This window comes from Sander lucioperca, chromosome 12 (genome assembly GCF_008315115.2).
Source record: "Sander lucioperca isolate FBNREF2018 chromosome 12, SLUC_FBN_1.2, whole genome shotgun sequence".
NCBI classification, from domain to species: domain Eukaryota; kingdom Metazoa; phylum Chordata; class Actinopteri; order Perciformes; family Percidae; genus Sander; species Sander lucioperca.
The window spans coordinates 8,952,867-8,980,588 of NC_050184.1; the positions used below are offsets into that span (position 1 = coordinate 8,952,867).

A 27,722-nucleotide genomic window follows, 5' to 3' on the forward strand; every position below is an offset into this window, starting at 1 on the left:
ATAGAAATATCACCTTTAATATTTGTAAAAGATTGTACAGTACAATGTATGTACATTTCCACCATCTTGGAATAAAACTGATCCTCAATGTTTACAAGTTTGTTGAACATTTCATAAGCTCTCACTTGTCACTTGAATTGGTCTTATGAATACCTGCTGCTGTGTGACATGCTTTTGTTAGAGAGGCAGATGATTTGTGTTTACGGTCAAAAGAAGGAGGAGACTCTGCAGAGTTTATAAACATTGATCCGTGTTAAGCTGCTGGTATTTCCTCTGGTCATTTCCTCTCACTGTCAACTTCCAGAAAAAAGAAAATAAAAGCTGGTCTTCACACAGTGACAGGTAATCAGAGCCAGAGCCTCACACCCTGAAAAAACTTTGGAAGTAATGTATTTGATATGTTTTCAGGGAACTTCAGACCCCTGATTTGTCTAATGTAGACTTCCTCTCTCCACTGGAAAGCTGGTATTGTTTTCTATGTGAATATGAGTCATGACTTCAATTAAAGCTTATTTGTATGAAGATTAATAGCCAGACTATTCCTGTTATAAACAGAAACAGGCAGGAGGTCTAGGTGAGACCATCTTCACTTTGCAGAAGTTCCTACTTTCTTTAAAACCATTTTTTATTTTTGTCATACTGTCTCTTTATGTAACCCTGCACCCCTACATTACATAATGCTAATAAACACAGAGAGTTCATTATGTACATGAGAAGATGAGAGCATTACGTGACGCCTTAGTCCTTTACTGTCCTTTCATAAATTGCATTTCTATTTATTTAAACGCCTCCTCCCCCACTGTTTCTCAAATTGCTGCAATCAGATCTCTAATCTCCCAAATGGATCAAAAGAGCGGGCTTCCTCTTTCTTTCACTCTGGGACGAAACTTTGTAGTTATTTTATAGTTAAGTATTTCTTTCTTATTCTGAAAGGAAAGTTTCCTCTGAGAGACAAAGTCTTTTATAAAGCAGCACTAAATAAGCTTTGCAACATGAAGTGCTGCTACTGCCTATTAGAGCGCTTGATATTTATTTCACTGAAGAACTGAATGGACTTTTGTTTGGTGTCAGACGTCTTTGAGTCCTACTGGGCTTTTCAGGCTGTCTTCCAATTTTTCGGTTGAAGGTTATTGCTTGAGTTTGTGCCAGAGGAATGTGTCCTCTCCACAGAGACCGGCCAGCTGAATCACAGGTCAAAGGTCAGGGAAGCTCTCACAACTCTGTCATCAGAAAATACACACACACACACACACACACACACACACACACACACACAAAAACAAAAGGACACACAGACACACACATATACGCACCATCACAACACAAATAATGACTCATCCGCTTCATCTCTGTGCCTGTTTCTCATGACCTGACAACTTATCAGACGCAACGTGTGTGTGTGTGTGTGTGTGTGTGTGTGTGTGTGTGTGTGTGTGTGTGCGTGTGCATGTGTGTTTTAAGGCTTTTAAATATCCTTTAGGGAAATCACATGCTCCCTCATGCTGCATCGTTCCAGGTCTCCAGCCCTCTCCTTATTGCCACAACAATAAAAGTCGGATGATTTATTTATGTTCGCTGTTCTTTCCTCTCTCTTCATTTGCTTTTCTTGTTTTACGGGGAGGACATGAGATCAATATGAGCGCAGAGAGCCAAAAGAGATTGAGGTCTGAAGGTGTCTTAAGAGGATGAAACACAAGTCTCACCTTCACTGAACAAAGCCAAACTCCTGTCAGAATTTAAGGGTTTGTTTTTTTATCTTATCCTTCAGAAGTAGCAACGGTGTTACTGAGGAAGTTAATAAAGAGGAAAATAAGGAAGGCATAAATACTGTAGGTGTTCCCATGTATGTTTATTTTACCATTACTCCGCTTACAGTATGTTCATGGTATTTTTGACACTCTTTTCACTGCTTAGATAATCACCCTTTAAAGAATAAAGCAAGAATGAAGGATGCGAAGTTGAGTATGAAGCCCACATCCTCCTAGAAAACAGTGTTTGTGACTTAAAAAGAAAATTGTCAACCACTTTTCTCCTCTTCATCGGCATCTCTTCGTAAAGATGGATGTGGATTTAGATGTTAAAAGTCAACGAGAGAAAGAGTTCATATGGTGTGCGTGCGTGCGAGCATGTGTGTGTGTGTGTGTGTGTGTGTGTGTGTGTGTGTGTGTGCACTCAGGTTGTACACACTGCACTCTGCTGTCATACATCAACGCCATGCTGAGAGACTGCTCAGCATCCTGCCACTGCTGTTGCTGATCAAAGGCACATGGCTGCTGTCACACACACTGGTGCATTAAGACAAACATACACACACGCACACACACTACTAAATGTGGTCATAGAAGCACCAATCAGACTGAAAAGTGGCAGCTGCACTGCTAACAGATGGATCTGTTCCATCAGAGTTACTGATTGTGTATTTTTATCTTAGGATGTGGAAAAAAGATCTGTATCTGACTCAGTTCCATGCAGGTGGTTGAGGATAGTCACTGTGCAGGTTGGCTAGAAACACTCTCATCCCAACATGAAACTGACAGTTTGTTTATTGAAAGAATCCAGTCCAGTTTATGCATCTCTGCCTTTTTGTATCGTAACTTACACAGTAATTGTTGGATTTAGTGGCTGCTAAACCAACAATCATGTGCCAGTTGAAAAAAAACAACAACATGCATTTGGATGCATGCATTTTTCAGATGTATTTTCCCCCTCTGTTCCAGGCAGCTGTTTGTCTCAATTTATTTTTGTGCAGTCCCCAAACAATTGGCAGACTTTTGATAATTCATTTTCATATCTTACAGAGGTGAATGGAAACTGATAGATGCCCGAAACATTCAAAATAATACACTGACATTTCTAAAACACAGCAGCATGGTTGACAAAACAGTTATCTATGATGTACAGTATCCCTTAATTGTATTAAATTGGCTAAGAAATGCTATACCACTTGTCTGGTGCAGTGGGAAGTATGTGCATATGAGTGTCATATCTCTCCTGCATAAGTGTAATTATGTAGAAATACTACATATTCAATATCCTTCAGGATATTTTACTGACAGTGAGACGCGAAGGGGGGAGTGAATCTGACCCTAGATCAGGATTTTCTGGGGGGTTTTTTCGACTCTGGTTTTAAAAAGGAGGCCAGTGAGAGAATCAAAACTCAGGTCCATCTTTCTTCAGGTTTTTGTAGTCGGTGGTAATGGCCACAAACTGAGGAAGAATAAGAAGAAAATCAAACTGAGTAGAAGCTTGATGCTTGATTTCTGTATCCAATCTCACATACAAACAGAAATTTACCAATCAAATTACAGTTAGTCATCCCAGTTTCCTAACAATGAATACTTGTAGTGTGCTGCATTACCTTGTACTGGTATGTGGGGTCAAGTTTATTCCATGGCTCAGGGTTATTGGTCTTGTTCCAGCTAAACACACAAAGAAATAAAGACCAAACTGGGTTAAGTTAGAGTACGCTCTTTGGGAATCTGATATAGCCTACATGGAGAGTTGGACATTGGAGTATCATTAATTAATTAATTAATCAACAGTTTAGATAGCAGCAGGAGGAGAGGAAGTCCAAGCAAGTGGCGGCTGGAGGAAGGAATGAAAGCGAGCTGGGATCCCTGCAGTCAGCATTAATCATAAAACAAATCCATCTGCTTATAGAGTGTAAAAAATATTTATCTGCAAAAATCTGCATTTCAGGATGAAATTATAAAAGGAAGGAAGGGCGTTTATTTAGCCTAAAAGCCATCATTTCCTTGTTTACACATCTTAATAATGATATACATGGTGGTGTACTCCATCCTGTGACCATAGGGGGTCATTGATTCTGCTTCAGAAACTGTAGTCTAATTTTCCTGGCTTCTGTAGGTGATGCATTTGATTATCTGATGCTCAGTCTTCATTATTGACAAAATACTGATGTTGTCTAACAGGTTACTGTTTTGTTAGTTAACAGCTCAATACAGCCACAAAACGCATCCATGAAAGGGAAATCTTTGTTTTAACAAATATCATATTGACATATTAGGCTACATATTGTCTCTGTTGCATATTATCAGAGGTCCTTACGTGACATGGGGTCCTTTGGCCAAGCGGATCAGATACATAGATGCACTGCCCATTCCCAAACAGATGAAGAAGAACTGGGGGATGAGCTGCCGACACAGAGTAAGATCATCAAAAGATTTTTTTTATTATTATTTTTTTAACACAAGGTGATGTGTTCATTCTGAATTCGATATGTGCTACTTATAAATGACAAGACAACCTGAACCTTCCACAAGAAGACAACTATCTCAATTACAACTCTCAATAACTTGATAGTGGTTAACATTGCGATTCCATTAATCCATAGTGTGTATACAGATACCGTTTACAGTTTATAGAGAAGTCAGAACATTGTGATTGTTGATTTGTGATTTGGTAGAATTTAGTTTTTCTATGATCAGCTCGCTAACCAAGTTAGCCACTATACTAGCTGTCTGGAGCTAATGTCCCAGGTTGAAAGTATCATTTATTGTCATTCTCTCCATATACAATATTGTTGACATTATGTGTATGTTCAAAGGATTAGTTACTACCCTGTACTTGCAATGAGGACTTAATGTTGATCTGTCACTGGTGAGACATTGTTTCTTCCTTGCATGATCATTGGAAATGTGTTTAGCTATAGCTGCTTTGCACTTACTGTACATGCATAATGAGGGCAGAAGAGTTAAAGTGCACCACCTGCGCGCAAAAAATGGATTTGCTGGTCATTCAAACCAAAGTAATGTCTGCTGGAGAATAGCCTGTATACATTATGTTAAGCAGCTATTATATTGATGAAAAACAGTAACTCCTTTTCTGCGTTGCATCAGCCTCAGTCAGCTTCAGCCTTATGACTGCTGTCACTGTGTTCACTGAATGTCTCAGTGAGTATGCAAATATAAAAGCATATAGATTCATTAAAAAAGAGCAGATGCAGCTTTTTTTTTACCCAACTTTTTCAACTGGGAGAAACTCTCCTCTGAGTCATATGCCAACCATCAACAGTAACACCAGGGCAAATATGAACTCATCCAAATTCCAATTATGTGATTTTAAATTATACTCTACAAGGTCTTCATAACATAACAACTGTCTTTGCTGATGTAGCTGAGATTTATTGTAGCCTAGTGTTGGACCAGATGAATACTTTATTTGTCACTCCCAGTCTGCAGATTATAGTTACTGTAACAACTCTGAGGATTAACAACTGGCCTGCTTTAACTCATCCCAATCAGCCTGCTGTGGGTGTTTGAATGTTACTTTTCAGATTTAGATTTTACACACAATAAACGTGCTAAACTTGTAAGATACAGTGCATTTAAACATTTCAGATGTCTATGAGTTGGTCAAAGTTCCACCAAAGCGATTTCTTCTCTTGACTTCTCACATAGTTTCATTTTAATAAATGTTTTTGAGGCCCAAAAAGGTAAAATCATCCAATATTTAACAAAATAGGCAAAGAGGATTTAAAATTTGAGTAGCAGGACTTTATATTACAGTCATGGATTTGATCATTTAACAAAACACTTTTTTTCTGTCAGCTTAAGATCTGCAGCAACACGACTGAATGATCATAACATCTGTCTGCCTGTCAAACTCTGTCTGTCTGTCCATCTGTCTGTCTCTCTCCCATTCAGACTTGTCTCTGCCTCTCTCCATCTGATTAACTCACTTTCTACATGTGTGATTGTCTATCTGCTTACACCACACTGAAATCATTCACATATTCCAATCACTACTTACTTTGAGCTCTATGTTGGTGGAAAGTAACTAAGTATTTACTTAGTAAAGTACTGGAATATGATGCGTTGCTGTAGATTAAACTACCCGACAGTACATAAAGTTGTTAAATGACCTCAACCATAAACATCTACAGCAGTAAAATGTAACATACACATTAATGATATTTTCAATGTTGCACCCACCCGTCTGACCTTCTGTCTGTCTGTCTGTCTGTTTTTACTCTCTTCATCTCTATCTGTCTGTCTGACTATCTGTCCATTTGTCTGGCTAAATATCTCTCTTTCACTCTGACTATTAAACTTCCTGACTCTCTGTCACAGTCTGTCTCTCTATCTGTCTTTCTGTCCTGACTGTTGTAACTTGATCAAGGAGCTTTGATAGAGTCTCACAGGGATTTGCTCCCTGCAGCTTCCCTTTGCCCCTCTCTCGCTCTCTCTCTCTCTCTCTCTCTCTCTCTTGGGAGGACGATGATGAGAAGTTAAAACTCTGTCACTTCGCTCTCTGACAGCAGAGCTTGTTAAAAAAAATGCAGAAATAATCCCATGCCCTGTAGGGACTTATATTTTTCGAATGTATTTTATTCCTTAGATTTTGTCAGTTTAGATTTAGGAGGTTTTAGTTTTTTACAGTAAAGATCATGGGTGTTTTTAAAGTCTTAAGCCTCTCTCAGTTTGGTTTTAAATGAGAAACTGAAGGAACTAAGATTTGATGAGACAAAATTAGACTTCTGATTGCATCAATTAAACCACCAACACTCCACAAACCCTGCAGGCAATCATCAACTGTGTTTGCTGCTGTATTTTATTGACTAAAGCTGAATCAGCTAAATGACATGTACACTAAAGCTAGAACTTAATCAATGGTTTAGCCTACTGTAATGTACAGTATGTTAGGCTAAATTCATTGTGCTTTCACTTTCTTCATAAACCATAAATGAAAACATTCATTTTAGGAGGATATTATTCATATTATAGTGATGTCATAGAAGACAGAAATACAATACAATTGGGTTAGTAGCCTATTAGACAATCCTAACCTGAATCTTAAATAATTCTAAAGCCTAACCAGGGATGGGGGCTGCAAATTAGCTTCAGCTTAACCTAAAGCAATACATTAAATCACATGTTTTTACTGCCCCTCAAAATTAAATAAAAAGACTGAATAAAAAACAGAATAAAACAGATCCACTCCCGGTACGACCTTATAAAAGGGACTGCAGGTGTCACTTAGCTTCTACAGTTAACCCAAATGTATTTACAATGGTGTTACTGTGGCATTGATGTTGAATAATGTGCACACAGAAAAAATTACATTACAGGATTCCATTTAGAAGCACGTCCACATTTTAATAATTTTCATGTTAATTATTTAAGTTTAAAATCATTATTTTACAAGCACAATTCAGGAAAATTAACCACGCAAAGAGGTTGCTGTTCATTTCAGCTCAAACTTTAGCTATACGTTAAAACATTTTTGGATATGAAAGTTGCTGTCACTGACATTAAATTCCACAAAGAAACAAACAGTTAAGAGATAAAGATTACTTACGCCAGGGTGCTTCTTAGCATGCTCTACTGCTGTCCGAAATATCATTGCTCCAGTTTACAGAAATTTAGAAACAAGTCATCAAATAAAATGATACAGAGTCAGTGTTTCAGGTCCTTGTTATCAACAGGCAGCCGTGCACAGACAGGATTAGACCTGTTGCTCTCTGCATGTGGAAGGGGAGGAGGAGGAGGAGGAGGAAAAAGAGGTCATTATCATCTGATTACAGCTTCTGCTGATTACACTGTGCTGGACACTGTGTAACCGTTTATATTCAAACAGTAGGCTTCCTCCATGTAAATATTCATTAAATATCCAGGCCAAAGACATTTGATGCTCATATCATGGTATTCAATCAGAAGAAGTTGTGTAAGCTCCTGCAGAGAGCTCAGAGGCTTTTTCTCCCTCATTTCCTTTACAGCAGTTTAAAGACTTTTGACCCTTTGGGAGCTGACTGGAGTAAATGGAAAAGCATACAAACACTGTGTTCCTTTTAATGCCACTGGGGAATATCTATATTCTGTTGGACTTTTTCAGTTGCCCAAACAATATCAGTAAGATGTATACAGTAGCCTACGCATCCCAAAACACACAAATCAGCTGGAAGCTGCGACACCAAAGAGAAAGAGAAGATCCGCACACAGCATCATTCCTGTGTGCGGATCTTCTCTTTCTCTTTGGGGTTGGAAAGTAGCTGCACTTTTTGTGCGAGCATAATCTATTTCTCAATAATGAAGTTACACAAATGTTCAGTTAACTATTGGTCAGAACAAATAATGCAAACGATAATGAATTATATAAGAAACATTTACACAGACTTGTTTCATGATGCGTTGATGCATTCAAAAACATTCAGGGAAACTGTCCCTTTGTCTTCTAGTTAATGACCTGGCCGGTGATCTTGGCATCTAAAGTCAGGGACACTCTAAAAATAAACTCACTAAAAAATAATGATGTACCACAATCTCCCCGTTTGTACCTTTTAAGGACTTTTCAAAAGGTCAATCTCGCAGTGAATGACCTTGATACACGTAGAGACATTGAGAGTTTAGAAATATAGCAATTCAGCTTGTTGACCATTCATTACAAAATAACTCTTACGCAGCTGATCTTTAATATCTTAGGGAAATTAAAGGGAAATTGTCCAGCTTGGAAAAGATTAGCTCTGTATAATTTATCATCTAACCCCAAAAAATAAGGATAAAAACACAACATGGTTGATGCCTGAAGAGCAAGATAAAGACCTTTACATTAATAATTACTAATAATTATTAGTTCATTTTGAGTTATTAAGCTCACAAATTTGTTAACAGATGAAATTTTAATCTTGTTGCATAATCTCTCTCAACCCCCAAAGTATTTATACAGTATAAACAAACAAAAACTTGCAACCAACAGGTTAGTGCAACAATGCTTTTCTCTTATCAAAAGGAAACCTCCCAGTCTGTTTATTGGATCATGTCTCAGATTCATTGCACTCCAGTTTAATTGGAAGTTAAAACAAATACAATTCAATTTGGCACATGAGCGCTTCACTTTCAACTTCACAGACGTGTCATTACCTCCCAGACACCACACGTTTGTTAAGGAAAACATACATCTTCATAATAAAGCTTTTAAGTGGCCCTGTTGCCAGAGTGACTAAAACTTAAATGGACTCAGCTATGAGATTTCCATGAAATAATATGAAACGCTTCAACCTTCAAATAAAAGCAACAATCATTTGCAAAACTGAAGCTAGGAGGTGGTTCATTATAATGGCTTTGGCCCTAGATGAGGTCTCTAATCCAGTGTGAGACAGGGCCATCAGTGGGCCAGGTGGACTATTCATTGGACAAATAATAATATTCTGAGCACCTTCAACCAGTCTTTCACAGCTGCTTTAAAAATCTACATTTTCAGTATGAAACACCGACTGTATGGCTCTGAACAGATTGTATTTGGATTCAAGTCACTTACAAAGGATTCCGATACGTTTTCAGTGTTAAGAACAATATTAAAACATCCACAGAAACTTCAACTTTTCATGTAAAAAAAAAAAAAGAAATCAAAAGATATGGATAGAAATGCACTGCTTCAGTATCTCGCTATTTCCTTCTTCAAAGCTCCGCAGCAGTACAACACATGTAGGTGGAACAGAGAAGTGGATTATGCTGCAGTAATTATTATTTTCAAATTGTTTCTTTGGATATTTTGGTACTTTTTTTCCACTGCTTAAATCTCTCTTCTTTGTGAAAGACACTACAAACCTTTAATGGCCACTTCATACTCAAATGATTTTGAGTGAAATATCCCTTTAACAGCAAACCCTGTAAACAATAGGCTACATGAACCAGTACCAAGATATAATGATTGATGATACAGAGACAGCGGGTTGTCACAACTTGTCCAGGCAGAAGATACCAGGTCTGTTGGGGTCATTCAGTTTATTATATTAAAGGCTTGACATTGGAGACTAGATTGACAAATGCAGGACTTTTACTTAGTAATGGTGTATTTTATGGTGTGATATTTGCAACTTTGACTTCAGTAAATTATTTAAATACTTCTATTGCTTACTTAAAGCTGCATTTGAAAAAAAAAAACAGAAGTAACAAATCACCCAAACCCAAAAAGCTTCACCGGGAAGGTATCATGCATAGTAGGTTCAAGCTATAGCCCAATTTCCACTCCCCAATGTGCAGCTGCTCCAACTAAAGAGTTATAAACAAGGACATGATCTCTCAAACAAGCCATGTATGTTAGATAGTCTGCAAAAGTTTTGACCCTGTGCAGAGTGAAGAGAAACGGGAAGAAGCCTGGAGATAAATAGCAGGGTTTTCTGCAATAAAGGTTTTATTGGACATTCAACATGTCTCACCTTATGTAACTGTGCCAACACAACATCCTGCCAACAGGCTATTTAAAACTCTGTAACCATGTAGAGGGAACAAAATAAGTGGATCATGTTGTTGCCTCCAGAATTATTTAGAATCTGTGACAGGCTCACGTTTTACGCAGGAAAAATAAAATAGGATTGTCCAACCATTAAAATAAACCTCATTGTGCATCTGTCACATCACTAACTCTGGGTCCTTATTTTCTCCTCCCCTCTGATCCAGGACTGTGTAACATGAGCTCAGCCCTGCATGCTGCTCCTGCTGACCTGCAGCACAGAGATCACAGATTAATCCTCCTAATTGGACACTAGCCAACACTACCTGCAGAATCCCTTGAGCTTCGGTAGAGAATTTGTTTAGAAACCCCACGTAATGATGAAGTATATTGGTCTGAGCAGTAAATTTGACTTGTACATCGCTGACATCTGGCAAGGTGGTAAAATTGAGCACAGGGAAGGTGAAAGCAGGTATGAACAAGGATAAAAGTGGGCACTATGATCACCCATCACATGTTTTTGAGCTACAACATATCCTGAATGGCTCAGAAGAACCAGGCCACTGTCAACGCAGCTCACAGCCACATAATATTGTAAATATCAAATGTGTCTTTCTCAAAACCTTAGATCAGTAAGCTTTATGAGATTGTTACCCTACTTGTTTATGGTGTAAAACAAACCAAAATCCACACAATGGCATCCCCATCAGCTGAACACAACGTATGGACATGAAAATGTGGGAAACACATTTTCCATTCTCTTTTTTGAGTTGCACCTGCAGTTTTTAAAATATCATTAGGAAAGCCTTGCTGGAATTCAGTGTAGCCATGGAAATAAATCCTGTTTACTTGCTTTTACATTACATACACATACAATTGTTTGTTTTTTTCCCCTTTTTAATCCCTCTTGTTACATTTGAGCCAATCACCTGGCAGTCACAGGCCTGTGTTGGCTCTGATTAGCCTTGCTCTGCGTTGCTGCTGGTGTGTGTGTGTGTGTGTGTGTATGTGTGTGTGTGTGTGTGTGTGTGTGTGTGTGTGTGTGTGTGTGTGTGTGTGTGTGTTTGTTACTGCTGCTTGAGCAGAAACAGAACTGGTGGACGGTTTGAACCTCAAGCTGTGGCACAGTTTAACACCACACAATGCTATTAGATGTCTGCTGGGTTAATAATGTGGACCAACAAGGAACAAAACAGTACAGCACAAACACCTGCAAGACACCTGACAGTTCTTCATTGAGAGTCAGAGCCTTTAGATCAGTACAGTACCTAGAATCAAAGGTCCCTGCTGTCACATGATCTTGTGAACAATAGGCTGATTAAAGTGTGGGTTTGTAGATTAGTAGGCTTGACATAAAGTACATTTTGTTCAACTGGCACTCACAGAAAACCACAATATTAGTTATAGCATTAACGAAAACCAACAGTGAGAATGCGTCTCTTTTTAAAGCTGGCTGACAGCAGACTTTGCTGCTGTACTTGCATAAACCAGCTTCTCACAGTAAGTTTGAAACTCTCGGCTTAAAGAAAATCTGCACGACAACTGTCACTGAGTAATCATAGTCATCAGTCTAATTATGTTGAATAATAGATCTGGTACTGTGGATATGCTCAGTTGCACTGTAGAGGTTCGACTAGATTTTGTGTTTCTCTGTGCCATCTAGTGGTGTAAAATGTATTTTGCAAACATAATCACGTATGCTGCACATAAAGGGTCAGTTCACCTAAAAACAAGTTTGGAGACATACAGTGAGGAAAATAAGTATTTGAACACCCTGCTATTTTGCAAGTTCTCCCACTTAGAAATCATGGAGGGGTCTGAAATTGTCATCGTAGGCGCATGTCCACTGTGAGAGACATAATCTAAAAAAAAAAAAATCCAGAAATCACAATGTATGATTTTTTAACTATTTATTTGTATGATACAGCTGCAAATAAGTATTTGAACACCTGAGAAAATCAATGTTAATATTTGGTACAGTAGCCTTTGTTTGCAATTACAGAGGTCAAACGTTTCCTGTAGTTTTTCACCAGGTTTGCACACACTGCAGGAGGGATTTTGGCCCACTCCTCCACACAGATCTTCTCTAGATCAGTCAGGTTTCTGGGCTGTCGCTGAGAAACACGGAGTTTGAGCTCCCTCCAAAGATTCTCTATTGGGTTTAGGTCTGGAGACTGGCTAGGCCACGCCAGAACCTTGATATGCTTCTTACAGAGCCACTCCTTGGTTATCCTGGCTGTGTGCTTCGGGTCATTGTCATGTTGGAAGACCCAGCCTCGACCCATCTTCAATGCTCAAACTGAGGGAAGGAGGTTGTTCCCCAAAATCTCGCAATACATGGCCCCGGTCATCCTCTCCTTAATACAGTGCAGTCGCCCTGTCCCATGTGCAGAAAAACACCCCCAAAGCATGATGCTACCACCCCCATGCTTCACAGTAGGGATGGTGTTCTTGGGATGGTACTCATCATTCTTCTTCCTCCAAACACGGTTAGTGGAATTATGACCATAAAGTTCTATTTTGGTCTCATCTGACCACATGACTTTCTCCCATGACTCCTCTGGATCATCCAAATGGTCATTGGCAAACTTAAGACGGGCCTTGACATGTGCTGGTTTAAGCAGGGGAACCTTCCGTGCCATGCATGATTTCAAATCATGACGTCTTAATGTATTACCAACAGTAACCTTGGAAACGATGGTCCCAGCTCTTTTCAGGTCATTGACCAGCTCCTCCCGTGTAGTTCTGGGCTGATTTCTCACCTTTCTTAGGATCATTGAGACCCCACGAGGTGAGATCTTGCATGGAGCCCCAGTCCGAGGGAGATTGACAGTCATGTTTAGCTTCTTCCATTTTCTAATGATTGCTCCAACAGTGGACCTTTTTTCACCAAGCTGCTTGGTAATTTCCCCGTAGCCCTTTCCAGCCTTGTGGAGGTGTACAATTTTGTCTCTAGTGTCTTTGGACAGCTCTTTGGTCTTGGCCATGTTAGTAGTTGGATTCTTACTGATTGTATGGGGGGGACAGGTGTCTTTATGCAGCTAACGACCTCAAACAGGTACATCGAATTTAGGATAATAAATGGAGTGGAGGTGGACATTTTAAAGGCAGACTAACAGGTCTTTGAGGGTCAGAATTCTAGCTGATAGACAGGTGTTCAAATACTTATTTGCAGCTGTATCATACAAATAAATAGTTAAAAAATCATATATTGTGATTTCTGGATTTTTTTTTTAGATTATGTCTCTCACAGTGGACATGCACCTACGATGACAATTTCAGACCCCTCCATGATTTTTAAGTGGGAGAACTTGCAAAATAGCAGGGTGTTCAAATACTTCTTTTCCTCACTGTATGTCTGAACTAAAAAATAAATTATCAATTCAATCAAATCATCAATTCAATCAAATCATTAAAATAACAATTTTGTTAATGGATTTATCGTTTCAGTCATTTATAAAGCAAAACTGTCTCTAGTCACAGCTTCTCAAATGTGAGGATGTGTTTCTTGTCTGTTTTATATCCAGTAAATGTTTAGGATTTAAACTGTTGGTCGTACAAAACATGTTGCAGTTGAATTTGTTGTGGTGGAAAATATTTGGACAGATAAAACTATGGGCATAAAACCAAAACTATCTGCATGGATAGATACAACTAGTGGTAGGTTAGAAAATGTGTGTCTGCGTGCGTGCGTGCGTGCGTGCGTGCGTGCGTGCGTGCGTATAACTAATTAACTACAAATCCTTGGGGACTGAAGAAGGGAGAGTGACTGTTTATCTGAAACCAATGGCCTCAGACAGCTGCCAGCAGACTTCTTTTTCAACATGCAATTCAATCAAAAAACTGCTGTTTCCATCAGTGAAAATATATATATTTTTTTAAAACATACAAACTACTAAATTACATTTATATAGTAATACAAAATATTCCCACTAGAGCTTTTAAGATCATTCCTTTGATGACCATTCAATATGAACGGTCTCTTGTGGTTTCCCCAAAGCATTATGAAAATAAAATAAAATTGTATTTCCAAAACAGTCAGAAAAGTTACAAAACACACAGGATACCAAAAACAAATAGATGAAGATTGAGAACAGACAGGAAGTACATTTCCATTCAACATTTCTGAATGATGCCTTGGTTGGTTTTTGGTACATAAAAGAACACGCCCATGTCTTAACAGCTACTGCTAATGTACCTTATATTTCTGAGCTTATAATGTTGTTTGGTGGTGTATTTCTTTAGATTTCCACAGAGAAATGCCTAATAGCAGACCACATTGAGATATGTTATTTGCAGTTACAATCATGTTTTGGGCAGGACCACCTATCTGAATCCTCAACGATAAATATAAAGTTTAGTTTTCAGTCCCTCAGAATCAAAGAGCAAGGTCTTCTTTACCTTTGACTGAATGCATCACATCTGCTATAATTCATTGAACATCAAATGCTCATAACGGAGATCCCAGTTTAGGAGGTAACCATAGAAACATCAGTAGCAGCAGGAGAAGAGGAGGGAGCCAGGGCAGACGTAACCGTGGTGACGGCAGCAGAAGCTCCGGTCGATGTCAGTGTTGGAACAGAGGGCTCGGTGGGGCGAGTCGGAACTGGTTTGGCAATTTTCATGGGAATGAAGACATTAGAGGCACAGTGCTCGCTCAGGTACTCGCCTCCTTTCTCCTCGTACTCCTGTCTGCTGATCCACCCCTCTGCCGCTCCTCCCTCTCCACTAAGTGGATGTTCCAAGGCCCAGTCTCTCGCCCCGTACCAGGCATCCAGGGTCGGCCGAGACGCAATTGTTACCTGAGAACGAGTCAGTTAGAGTTCAAATGTATTTTCAAGATTGCATCTGGAGTATTTGGGCAGTAAAGCTTGGGTAACTGGTTTCCCTAGATTTTTTGTTTTTTCTCTAACTTACATGGACACCCTGCAGAGACCAGGGTATAACTGTAATTTAGGTACATAAATGGATCATTTGTGTTCTGTCCAAACAAAAACAGTAATCAGAACTATGTGGAAGGGCTTTGAAACTCAACTTACCATTCAAAAGACCCTTGTATTTATCCATTTCTGCTCAAGGAGCTTTGTTTCTGCTAGCCATCCACTCCCGTTCATGGATGTATTATAAGACCCGTAAGACCCGCTGTATGTATGTATGTATGTATGTATGTATGTATGTATATATGTATGTATATATGTATGTATGTATATATGTATGTATGTATATGTATGTATATATATATATATATATATATATGTGTGATGATAAAAAGGGTTTTACAAAAGGACCTTGTACCTTAAAGTGTGACTGGAAGGGCCTCATAGCCAGCAGTTCTCTCTCCACTCTCTCCTTCATCCCGGGGTACTGCATGTTCCCTCCTGTCAGAAACACATTGCTCACCAGCGCCTCCTGCTGCTCTGGTGTGTACCTGTATGTGGGATACTGATTCATCAGTTTGACATGTCATTTTCTAATATAAACACAACTTAAGATAATATGAGAAGAATTGTGATTAAGATGCTAAAAACAAAATACAGTATTTGTGTTAGAAAATCAAATGGTTTCAAACTTTCGCAATCCATGTGTTTGCATGATTTCATTAGCGTGTGGCTATGTGTTTATATGCAACGTACTGTATATATATATATATATATATATATATATATATGTGTGTGTGTGTGTGTGTGTGTGTGTGTGTGTGTGTGTGTGTGTGTGTGTGTGTGTGTGTGTGTGTGTGTGTGTGTATTATTACCTGGCCAGGACGTACTGCAGAGTCTCCATCAGTCCCATCTGGTCCTCCCCGGTTGGCGAGGGCTGGAACAGGATCTCTGGACACCGCAGACGCTCCGTCCCTACAAACAGCTGGTGGTACTCTGCCACGTTGAACACGGGCTAGAGACAGGATCAAAGTACATTTACGTTTAATATGTGATACCAAATTTCTCAGCTTATAAGTAAAGTTTACTAGCTTCCTTACTGTTCTGCCACACAAACATAATACAGGATATAAAGTTTTTCTAACACATTCTGCCACACAGTAAACAGGCAGATAATTCCCTGCACAGCATTAATGAGGGTCTAAACATCTGTCTGGGAAGCTCAACTGTCTCTGTGCCACTACCTGAACCACATTAGCAGGTTTTTCTGGCAGCGTGTCCTCAGAGAAGTCAGGATCCATCAGCGCCACTCCGTCTCCCTCATCCATCGGCTGCTCCAGCTCAGACACCTGGCAGAGAGCAACAGAACAGCCTCAGGCTTCACTTCAGCTGCAGCACACCAACTGTGGTAAACAAGGACGGATCCCTTGGAGCCCCACAGCACATCCACAGCGATGACATGCAGACCTAATTCATTATTGGTGCATTGTGAATGTGAACTCAGCTCGGTGGCTCCTAAGTTGATCAGCTGATGTCATTACTTTTGTGGAGAATACAGTATAGTTTGTCCACTTGGCTTCCTTATTACTGTTTGCATCTTATAGCCAAGTACATACATGGAAAAACACTGCTTATATAACATTGCTATACACACAAGTTATTTATATTCTAGCATTTATTAATCAAATAAGAGTTTAAGATTTTTTTTTATATTTTTTTTTTTATCTTTGGTTAACCTAATATAAACTACTCAAAAAAAAAATCTGTTGTTTACATTAAGTGATAGCTAGTCTATATCCTCGATGGTCCACTTCCGGGATCGCTCTGGTGCCGCAGGAAATTCCGCCGGATGCATGTCTTTTCGCCGATGTCCGTTTCCTTCCGCGTTCTTTGTGTCTGAATTTTAAACTCCGGTGGATTTATGAGGACTACGGTTAACTGCTCCTCAGATCTCTGCAGGGTGAATCCAGACAGCTAGCTAGACTATCTGTCCAATCTTTTCTCTCGCATGACTAAAGCAACTTTTGAACGTACATGTTCCACCAAAACAAGTTCCTTCCCGAGGCTATTTTGCAGCGGCTCTGTGCGGAGTTTAGCGCCGCCCATGACAATTTGATTGGTTTAAAGAAACGCCAATAAACCAGAGCATGTTTTCCTCCCAGTCCCGGAATGCTGTGTGGACTAGCCACACCCTCCTCCGCAGCGCTGTGGAGCAAGGTCTGGCAAAGCGAGACTAAGTGATAGCCAACCATAAAAAAACTCGAACTATTCAAATATTTTGCCACACACAGAGCCTCAAAATGTGGACAAAGCACTTACAAGACAACAACAAATCAAGCTTCCCTGATTCTGTTTCTCTGACTTGGTGGAGTAATACCCACCTCAGGCTTTCCCTCTGTTCCGTCGCTGTGCAGCAGTTTCTGTCTGCCCTGCTCCACAGCCAGCTGCAGCTTGTTGATGTACGACTGCAGCTCCTCAGCCGAGTCCATGTTGAGCTCCACCAGGCTCTTATGAAACTGATCCAACAGGCCGTCCTCCAGCAGCTCCTGCATACACACAAACTCTATGATCACTGTGCAGCACGGACCAGCTGTGTTTTAGAATCAAACCAAAGATCAAACATTGGATCAAAAATGTAGTGAAAGCATTTTATTTTGGATGTTATTATGTTATTATTGGAGTGAATACACAAAATTCCTTAGAAGAACAATTAAGACTTTTAATGGTTTGTCTATTTTTTATTATCAGATCTTTCCTACTGTATATTAAATCTCAAGACATACATATATAAACGCCATCTGAAAAACCTAATGAATAAACTGTAAATGCTAAAATAGGCCCCTTGCCTGCACTGCCATAAGTCTGTCCAGCCTCTCCTGGTCCTGCAGCAGCTTCTCCTCCCGGCGGCGAGCATTGATCTCCTGAAGCCGTCGAAGCTGCTGAGCTCGTCTCTCCTGCCTCTCCTCCACACTCACACAACCGCCCGGCAATTTACCCGAGAAGGGAAGCTGCATACGGTGAACCTCCCGCTCATAAAACTCTGGGCTGCGCCACTTTTCCAGCTCTGTGGAGAACACAACAAAGAGGGAATGGAAAGTAAGAAAAAAGAAAGGAAGAGAGGGATTGCATGCATCTCCACGTTGTCTTCTAGCTTCTTTAGTCTAGTTCCACCTGCGTCCCCGAGGAGAAAATGCATGTCTGTGTGGAGTTTATTAATGTTACTTAAGATAAATTCTGGGTTTCTTAAATGATTCAAAAACTCAAACAGAGTTGTGAACTTGCCCAGAGAAGCTCTAAGTGTAACATTATATATGTATGTTTGCACTGATATAATGTACCTTCATGGTAATCCACAGCAGTGTAACTGTGTTCATGCAGCAGTTCCTCCACGCGGCTGAGTGTGATGGCGGCGAGGTGACCTGGGTATTTCAGCTGGAGGAGGCGCTGCAGATAGGATGCTGCCTGACTCCCAGCCACGTTCACACGCTTACAGTTCACCGCATCAAACCTTGAATCAAAACCATATCAAAATTCGACTCTACACAACAAACTGTGCAAAATGGGTGTATGATTTCACTAAAGAGAGTCTACAACAATCAGAAAAGACCTACAGACAGGAAAAGCATCACTAAGATGATATTAAATAAACATTGATATGGCAAATACAACACATAAGTGTTATCTGTGTTTGTGAATCCTCACCTGCCGTTGATAACAGGCAAAATGTGTGAACAGTGGTATCCTGAGGACAGAATAATGCCGGTATGTGGTGGCTGGAGTTTCCTTCGAGTGTTATTGTGGTAGAAACTGTACAAGCTGTCCACGCCATAGGAGACGTACGGTACACGGTAGCACTCAAACAGCAACTCTGACATCATCTGCCGACAGTGCAGCGGGTTGCAGGGCGCCTCTGTCAGCACAATAGGGTGTGCCACACTGCCCTACAAATGCATGGAGAAAGTAATGCTGATTGATCATCTGGTTGTCATGATGAGTCAGTCTGGCATTGCATATAAAACGGAAATGGATCAATATTACCAGCCTGCATTACTGTTAATGTAATTAAAACACACCTAATTTTGCTACAAAATACTTGAGGCTTCTTTATTTATTTTAAAGATTTTTCTCTTCATGATCTGCTCTTTCCTCCTATCTATAGTCTACAATATTATTGTTATTTAACTGTAGCCTACTTTATGTTTTGTGTATATAGTGTATACCATGTGTTTTGTCATTTTTAGACATTTCTGTACACTTGAGCTGACAACTAGCTGATTAATCCAAAAGTTGATGAATGGGTACACTGATCAGCAAAAGTTTGAAATATATTCTTATATATTCTTTGTCCAGTGTGATAGCAAACTCCTTGTCTTTGAGTGTTGGACTGTTGAAGATGTCATATCATGCTCTGGGAAGTTGTAATAGGCATTATTTAATATTTTATAGACAATTAATCAGCACAGCAGATTTACCGTTGATGGAAATCATTACTAGCAGCTTTACTTTACTGTCTACTTGTACATGTAGCCTATCTTAGTATTGCTGTACTTGTTCAGCTCTGACTTAGATTGTTTTTTTAATATGTTGTTGATAATTTGGAATAAAATCTGATTTGATCTATGCAACACTAACCCTATTAATATGTGCTAACTGTTCGGTCTAGACTGGGTTATGCAGAGCCAAATGAGAACCAGGAATATAACTGAAGTGTAATAAAAATAAATCTGTCCCAATCTTTTTTGAAAATGCAGTAATATGAAAAGGAATTAAATAATCAAGTAGCTGAATTAAAATTTAACCCAAGATCACGTTTTAGTGCGATCTTAGAGAAGAGGAGAAGACCTAGGCTACTGGAAACACATTTGCTGGCTGATATAAATGTTGGCACCAGTGGACACATCAGTTACATCCATACACACCAATCACCGCCCATCACCACTAACCTCAGAGCTGATGCCCAGGTGAGTAAACACATAGTCGAACATGAGCTCCTGGATCTCAAAGTTGACCGCCACGTTTCGGTCGAACTGGCTCTTCAGCAGCCACCGCAGAGGTTCCAGGTTTGGGATATCGTTACCGATCTGCGTCTCGCTGCGGGCGGCCCCTCTGCTGCGCGCCGCCACCGACCTGAAGAGCAGCAGCGGAGAGTCAAACTCCGCCGCTGGAGCCGCCCAGCCAGCCCGGGTCTGAAAGGAGCCGTTATCTATCACTATAGGGACCGGTTTAGGGGTCAGACACTGGGCTGGGAGTTCAAAAATCGGGTCGGGAGAGGATTTGCAGTCCTGAAATGAGAATATTTGATAGACTGATTCTTGTTTGGAAGCCATTTTGAAAGTGAGTCACTGCAAAATACAGCCGAGTGGAGTCTCGGTGTCGCCGACTTATAGTTCCCAATATACATCTAGCTCCTTTTTACCACCAGAGGTCGTACTGTCATATATGTGTATATCTATGGGCCTTTATATGTTCACACTAAGAACTTGATTTAAATTTTAGTGGAGACCCAAAATTCCATTCCATTTGATGGAATGATGCAGCCATAAAATATTTGCTAAATCTACAGACATTTTCAATCTGTATGCAAACTAAAAGAGATGTTTGAAGTCTCACTCCCATTTTCCTATCATCACTTATCACCTCAAATTTCGGGTGAACTGAATAAATATGCTAGAAATGCTTGAGTCCATTTCCAAGCTACATTTAAACCACGTGTCGTGAACAGACATTTTCCCTCAGGCCCCGTGATCCCTGATTTCTTTCTGTCTGCCATCCTGTTACTCTCAGCTGACCGAGTGAAGCCTCAGATGTGGGACACCTGCACATGTAAGCTACTGTACATCCCAGTCTGCTTCAATTCAGCCCATTCGGTCAATAACATTGTTCACGTTGGTGATCTCACACTCTGATTTTCATTATCCGAAATTGCATGATCTAATGTGAATCCCAATGCTCAAATGGATGAAAAGTAACTGTACACAAAGTAAACATACTGTAAACAAATGTCCCAGGAGAAATACTGTTCACATGTGTGCATTTATTTCTCATAAGGAGGTAGATGTATGACTGCTCTGTATCTAAATTAGCAAAACAGAACTATCTACTAATACTATTGCATTCAGCAGCAATCCATTATTTAACTGAAAATTAAAGGCAGACCTAAATCTGATATCACTATATATTAAAAAGTTAACCTATTTTGTATTAAAATGGAAGCACCAGCTTGTGGAGATTATTTATATACATATATATTATTTTTCAATTTCTTCAGCAGCTTTAATCCTTCGTGTGCACCTATTTCTGTGAATCAATAACGAACTGCATTTGTTCTTGCTTTGTTTGAATATTTTGTAATATATTCTGGCCAGTACAGATGTTGAAAGCAAACTGTTACAACAACAGCAACAATGTGTGTGTGTTGGTGTTGATGTTGATATTGACTAACTGTTCTTGTTTATATGCTGATCTTGTCATTATTTTTTTATTTTATTTTTTTTACATTTATAGTCAATTTTACTTGTATTGGGCTAAACCTGTATGTACTATTATAATCCTTTTATCTTTTTAGGTGTGACATTGTACGATCTGTCCAGGGACAGCAGATGTAAAATAGCCTTTTGGCTAATTCTGGCACATTTTACATTTTTATATGTATTATTACTGTGCATTGTGTTAAATAAACCTGAAATAAATAAATGTTAAAAGGAGGCTGATTGTTATGTACTGTAAACCCATACAATGCTGCAAATCCAGCATCTTTACAAAAGCAGAGTTCCATCCTGAGAACTACTGATCAAAATTCCAAAGTTGCCCAGGCAAGACACAGTATTTCCATTTCATGTAATGGTGCAGCCTATAATTTATTTATTTATTAATTTATGTTCTCTATGATATTGCCATTGTTGTTTTACCTTGAGCCTCACTTATCAAGAAGAATATGCAATTAAACAGTGGAGGAAGTGTGTTTATGTCCTGAATAGCACAGATACAGTATTTGGGAGCAAAGGATAAAAATGATGGAGGAAGGAAAAGGGTGTGTGTGTGTGTGTGTGTGTGTGTGTGTGTGTGTGTGTGTGTGTGTGTGTGTGTGTGTGTGTGTTACTGTATGAAGCTTGATGGTGTGTCAGTGAAGCACAGGCACAGTTCACTGCTCAGGCACAAAGCTCTAAGTGACTCTCCTTCTGATGCTAATAAGCAGATCTGGGTCAGCTCACCCTCTCAAATGCACACACACACACACACACACACACACACACACACACACACACACACACATGGGTACATACCCACTGGTAAGACACACACATCTTTACTATCCACACATCCCCACCTACACAAACATGCACATACCGTCACAAACTCATACAAATACACCCCCATCTAGTTTCCCTCCTCTCCAATACACACACACACACACACACACACACACACACACACACACACACACACACACGCGCACAAACTGACATCCCTTCCAGGAGGCAAGACGTGACATTGTGTCGCTGTCCGTGCACGATGCTCGCAGCTCTCTGCTTGTTGTGCTTGTCATCATCCAGGCAGTGGTGATGAGGCTCAGGGGAACTAATAGGCTACAAGCACTCTGGGACTGCCACGCGTGATGCCAAGCAGCCTCCATTTTGTAGAGGAATGAACAGACTGTTATTTCCCACTAACGGGGAGGGGAAGGAGGAGGGAATATCATGTTAGATAGGGTCAATCATGTTTAGTGTTCATGAATAGAATGATTTGATAATGTCTATTAATATTACTTTTTAAATATCCATTGTCTTTTTTCATTTATCTATTTTATTTTTGGGTGGTTACCTCTGAAAGTGATGTGATTTAATAGAGAAATAAGTGGAGAATAAAATGTTAAATACAGGATTTAACTTAATTTTTTTGCCTATATATATATATGCTCTTTTTAAGTACTACATTATCTTTTTTATATTGTTCAAGGTTACATTGGGCAGTCCAGGGATTAGAACCAACAACTCCTCAACCACAAGCTCACTTCTAGAACGTATTGAGGTTTTTCACCCCCTCATCAAATTATGTTTTGTGGAGGCAGGAAAAGACTGTGACTTCTCAGTGGCAATACATTGTTATTTTGCAGAACGCTCTAAGGGGAAAACATGTCAGGGACGATTATGCGTATGCTTATGAATCACAGCATTCTGGAATAATTTGCATTTCATGACAACACAGACTTTTCTTTCGTAGACATCAGTGTACATTCTCAATTCTAATTGACATTCATACTTTATACTGTGTGTGTGTGTGTGTGTGTGTGTGTGTGTGTGTGTGTGTGTGTGTGTGTGTGTGTGCGTGCGTGCGTGCGTGCGTGTGTGTGTGTGTGAGAGTGCGGGAGAGAGAAAGAATGAGGAAGAGAGGCCAGTTTATGTAACAATCGTGACTCTGAGCACTTCTGATATATCAGAGCCACACTTCAGACAAAACCCCCTGCAACCTCCATGACTCTCCTCCGCACCCTGTCAGGCCTGCACACACACCACACACACAGACAGACATTCTTCCTTTTTGAGACACGTACACTGTACACATACATACACTCTATCTCTTTTTCTCTCTCACACACATACAACACACCCACACACACAGAGTCTGTCACTACCGCTCTCTTCAATCTCTGGCCGTGTAAGCCCAGCAGATCTTTTTGGGCCATAGAGTGATTAATGTGATTGTGCACCTGTCACTTTTCATGCATTTATGTACTGTACATGTGTGAAGGGTATTTTTAAAAATACAAATATTCTAATTAATTTGTGTGTGTGTGTGTGTGTGTGTGTGTGTGTGTGTGTGTGTGTGTGTGTGTGTGTGTGTGTGTGTGTGTGTGAATCTCTGTCTTGTTTAGTGGATAAGATGAATATGTCTATACAGTATCAATTCATCCAGTGTTCTAGAAAGCAACATTTTAGTAATGTGTTTAAGATGTTTTTAATTACCCTTGTTAAATAGACCTCTAGTCAGGTTGAAGTTGGCAGGAGCTATGGAATTGACCCAAACCTCGCCCTTGAACAGCAATTGTCCTATATAGCCACCGTAACTAATTAACCACCACACTCAACCCTCAGGCGTTCTTCAAGATCAACAATAATAAAGGTAATATTGCCACCATATGGTAATTTACAAATCCTGTAAATAGAAGCAAAATCTAATTTTCCTAAATTACTTTTATTGGTCTCTAGTGTATGCCACACCAATTTCATTTAAACAGATTTACATTCTTTTGTTTTGTTTATTTATAATAGCCTATCACCTTGGTTTCCTTTAAGCATGGCCTAGCAGGACTTTTTCACAGCAGACATTTTGATTTGTCACATTGGGAAAAGCATAGGTGTTACTAATAACAGAAATGATGGCTCAGTTCTATTCAAGAGAGTCATGACAGTGAGCCAGCATGCACAACAGCAGGACCCTGAAACTGAAGCAACTAAACGGAATTCATTTATCATTTTATCATTTATACCTGTTCTTTTTCTGCTGTGACAAATCAAAGTGTCTGCTGTGAAAAATGTAGGAAGACATTTTAAAACTAAATTCAGCTTACATGTGCACCAGCGATCCTGCAAAATGTTATTCTATTTTTTTTTTTTTATTATTTCTTTGGTGCATTTCAGCCTTTAATGGAAATAACAGCTAGATACAAAAGGTGAGAGAGAGGGGGATGACATGCTGTAAATCATCTCAGGTTGGACTTGAACCCTAGACCTTCTGCGTCAAGGAATACTCCTCTATATATGTGCCTATTCTACCAACTGAGCTAACCCAGCCACGCGTTATTCTATTTAACCTATACAGTAGGTGGCGCAACCATGAATCAGTGGTCAGGAGTCTGATTTGCTTGAAATGTTCTATTCATTCAGTAATAGGTACTCTCCAAACAGCCAATCATCATTATCTGATGCAGATCCGGATGCAGATGTGCATATAAAAATTATATTTAAAAAAATGGATTCCTCACGACTGTGTGCCTTGGAAACGTGCAACCTGACTGTTCTGTAGTTTGTATTTTGCCTTTTCTTTTGTCACTCACTATAGACAGACAAAAGGTTTAGTATTGGCTTAAATGTTTTAATTCTGCTTCTAACCAGGCAGTCAAGGCTTTCAGACACAAACAGCCTAACAAGTAACCTATGCTGAGAAAAAAAATCTCTTTTTGCTAAAATCTCAACATACACACACATGCACACACCCTGTCCAATTATTGTGACCATGGCAACTATCAGAGATTATTGCTTCCAGTCAGCACTGCACGGCTGTAAGCCCCTCCATATCTCAGGCCTCCACACACACGCACGCACACACACACACACACACACACACACATTAATCCTTCTCTTTGTAGCCGTAGAAGCTAAAACGGTCGCCCCAGCAACCAATCTTAAAGCCCTTTAAAAGAAAAAAGGCAAACTAAAAATCCATTTTGTCATGAGGAAGTAGAAATGCATCTATCGTGTTGAATAGAATTCAATATTGAGTTTATTATATTTCAGATTTGCAAACCTATTTTATATTTGTGCAGCAGTATTTCTTTCTACATGTCTTTCTTTCACATTTCTCCATATAGATGTAGAAGCAGTAGACCAATTTTTTTTTCAGATTTAGGGTGAGGCAGAATAGCATGTGTGTGTGTGTGTGTGTGTGTGTGTGTGTGTGTGTGTGTGTGTGTGTGCGTGCGTGCGTGCGTGCGTGCGTGTGTGTGTGTGTATGCGCGCGCGCTCGTGCGTGCGTGTGTGTGTGTGTGTGTGTGTGTGTGTGTGTGTGTGTGTGTGTGTGTGTGTGTGTGTGTGTGTGTGTGTGACATTTGCAGCCAATCCTCTGTCCCAGCGTTAGCCCAGGGATTGTGCATGTGATGGGGGAGGGAGAGATGCCTCAAGGACTCTTCCTATTTCTGTCCTACACACACACACACACACACACACACAGACATTGATGACACACACACACAAACAAACACTATGTTGGCCTGAGCACAAATGGCAGCTGGCAAAGCAGCCCAAGCCAAGCATGAAAATATGAGGAACTTTCTCTGTCCTCTGGCTGGTTTCTGAATTTAGACCTCTCATCCAGGTTGCATTTTTTTGTTTTGCAATGCTGCTCGTAAACTATTGTCTTGGATTTACCATACTTGTCTTTGTGTGACAATTTCAATCAGCCTTGAAAAAAAAATCAACTATGTTTGCTTTATCCGTAATTAACAGAAACGTTCAATTTTCTTCTTTTTTTTTTAAGATCGAAAATCGCGGTGAGATAAATGCCTTGATTTTTCAGCCTTCCTGCCACAGCGGGTTACATTCAGCAGGCTGCAAAAATGTGATGACACTTTTGCTCAGCCGTGTCACTGCAGATTATGGAGGCAAAGACGAAGTGCTTCGTATTCTTGAGGATCAGAGCTGAAGTGGAGAAGAAATAACCTAACTCCCTCCCGAGATTGTTTTCACTGTGCAGCTATTTAGTAAATGTAGCCCACTACAAGACAATAACTAATATAGCTATTAGATAAAGTGCATGGTGTGTTAAATGGGCGGACTCTTATTTTTTCACTCTTTAATTCTGGGAAAGAAAAAAAGGCCAAGGAGTAGTCTGACCTGTTTTGTCTTTTGTATCTCAGGAGCTGTCCGTGGTGCTGTCTGTGCTCTGCACCATGGCAGCTGCACGATACGTTCATCATATCAGCAACGAGTTGCATCCCTTCACAGCCTGCTGAACATGCTCATCTGGAATCAAGCTGTTAAATGAGCTAGAAACTTGAAATCTGTACACGTATGCGTTCGTGAGAAATTCAAGCACACAGGTCTGAATAAATAGTGCAATTATTTAAATGTTTTCATACGGCCTATTTTGTATAGAAATACTTGAATTGTTTTTGACGTCTGTTTTTAAAATGAAAATGTGTGAGAACAATAATAAAACAATATTGGAAGATGCATTACAACATTTTATGTTGGGAAAAGGTTACATGTATATTTTAGAAAGACAATGACATCATTCCTTAAAAAGATTAGCCTACCCGTGGAATATTAGGCCTTTTATCTTACGGAAAATACGACTCTCGAATAGGCCTATGTGATTGCACGCTATCTCGGAGTGTAGGATATGCTGCAGTCCGCGTGCTTCATTTCACAAATGTAATTTGCTTTCACATGTTAAAACACAGTTGAGAATGTCAGGCGGAACAGGTAAAACAATTTCTAACGAAAGAAATTAGATCATTGTTGCACTAATAGGCATATGGCGTTAATTGTATTTGCGGCATATATCGCAGATACAGCTGCAGATAAATGTAAATAATTATAAATATATTTTTCTAATTCAATAAATCTTAATAAGTTGACGCAGGGGTCTTGTTAGATATTTATTAAGCTGCATCACGCGCGTTGTTTGTTGATGTCAGTGCCTCTCCACCTGTTGACAGAAAGCAGGTGAAATGTTTGATCTCTTCATTCATGCATAATGTCACGAGCAATTCTACTTAAATGACCTGTCCGTTTTCTTTTCGTGATCACTCTGCCGGTGAATTAAAGTCTCTCTCTCTCTCTCTCTCTCTCTCTCTCTCTCTCTCTCTCTCTCTCTCTGCCATCCGTGACAGTTCTGCTGTGCGCGAGATGTTGCACTGGCACTCTATGCGCGGAC

At 39.8% G+C, this 27,722-nt stretch overlaps 2 protein-coding genes across 3 annotated transcripts; both read right to left on the reverse strand.

Annotated features, from left to right (window-relative positions):
• Positions 1-2,525: 2,525 nt before the first annotated feature.
• On the reverse strand, positions 2,526-7,582 carry ndufa4l2a (NDUFA4 mitochondrial complex associated like 2a). 2 transcript variants are annotated; one of them, XM_031286407.2, is made up of 5 exons: positions 7,321-7,582; positions 4,069-4,154; positions 3,359-3,419; positions 3,120-3,207; positions 2,526-3,084 (listed from the first exon to the last, which is right to left on the reverse strand). In XM_031286407.2, the coding sequence occupies exons 1-4, from the start codon at positions 7,363-7,365 to the stop codon at positions 3,151-3,153; spliced, it is 249 nt and encodes an 82-aa protein (XP_031142267.1). In that variant the 5' UTR covers positions 7,366-7,582; the 3' UTR covers positions 2,526-3,084; positions 3,120-3,150. The 2 variants fall into 2 exon arrangements, with proteins under 2 accessions (XP_031142267.1, XP_031142266.1); XM_031286406.2 differs by having other exon boundaries at positions 2,526-3,207.
• A 6,458-nt stretch (positions 7,583-14,040) lies between these two features.
• actr5 (actin related protein 5) lies at positions 14,041-20,437 on the reverse strand. The gene is made up of 9 exons (XM_031286773.1): positions 20,012-20,437; positions 18,771-19,009; positions 18,407-18,576; positions 17,915-18,132; positions 17,450-17,614; positions 16,313-16,417; positions 15,944-16,083; positions 15,487-15,619; positions 14,041-14,993 (listed from the first exon to the last, which is right to left on the reverse strand). The coding sequence occupies exons 1-9, from the start codon at positions 20,393-20,395 to the stop codon at positions 14,661-14,663; spliced, it is 1,887 nt and encodes a 628-aa protein (XP_031142633.1). The 5' UTR covers positions 20,396-20,437; the 3' UTR covers positions 14,041-14,660.
• Positions 20,438-27,722: the final 7,285 nt, after the last annotated feature.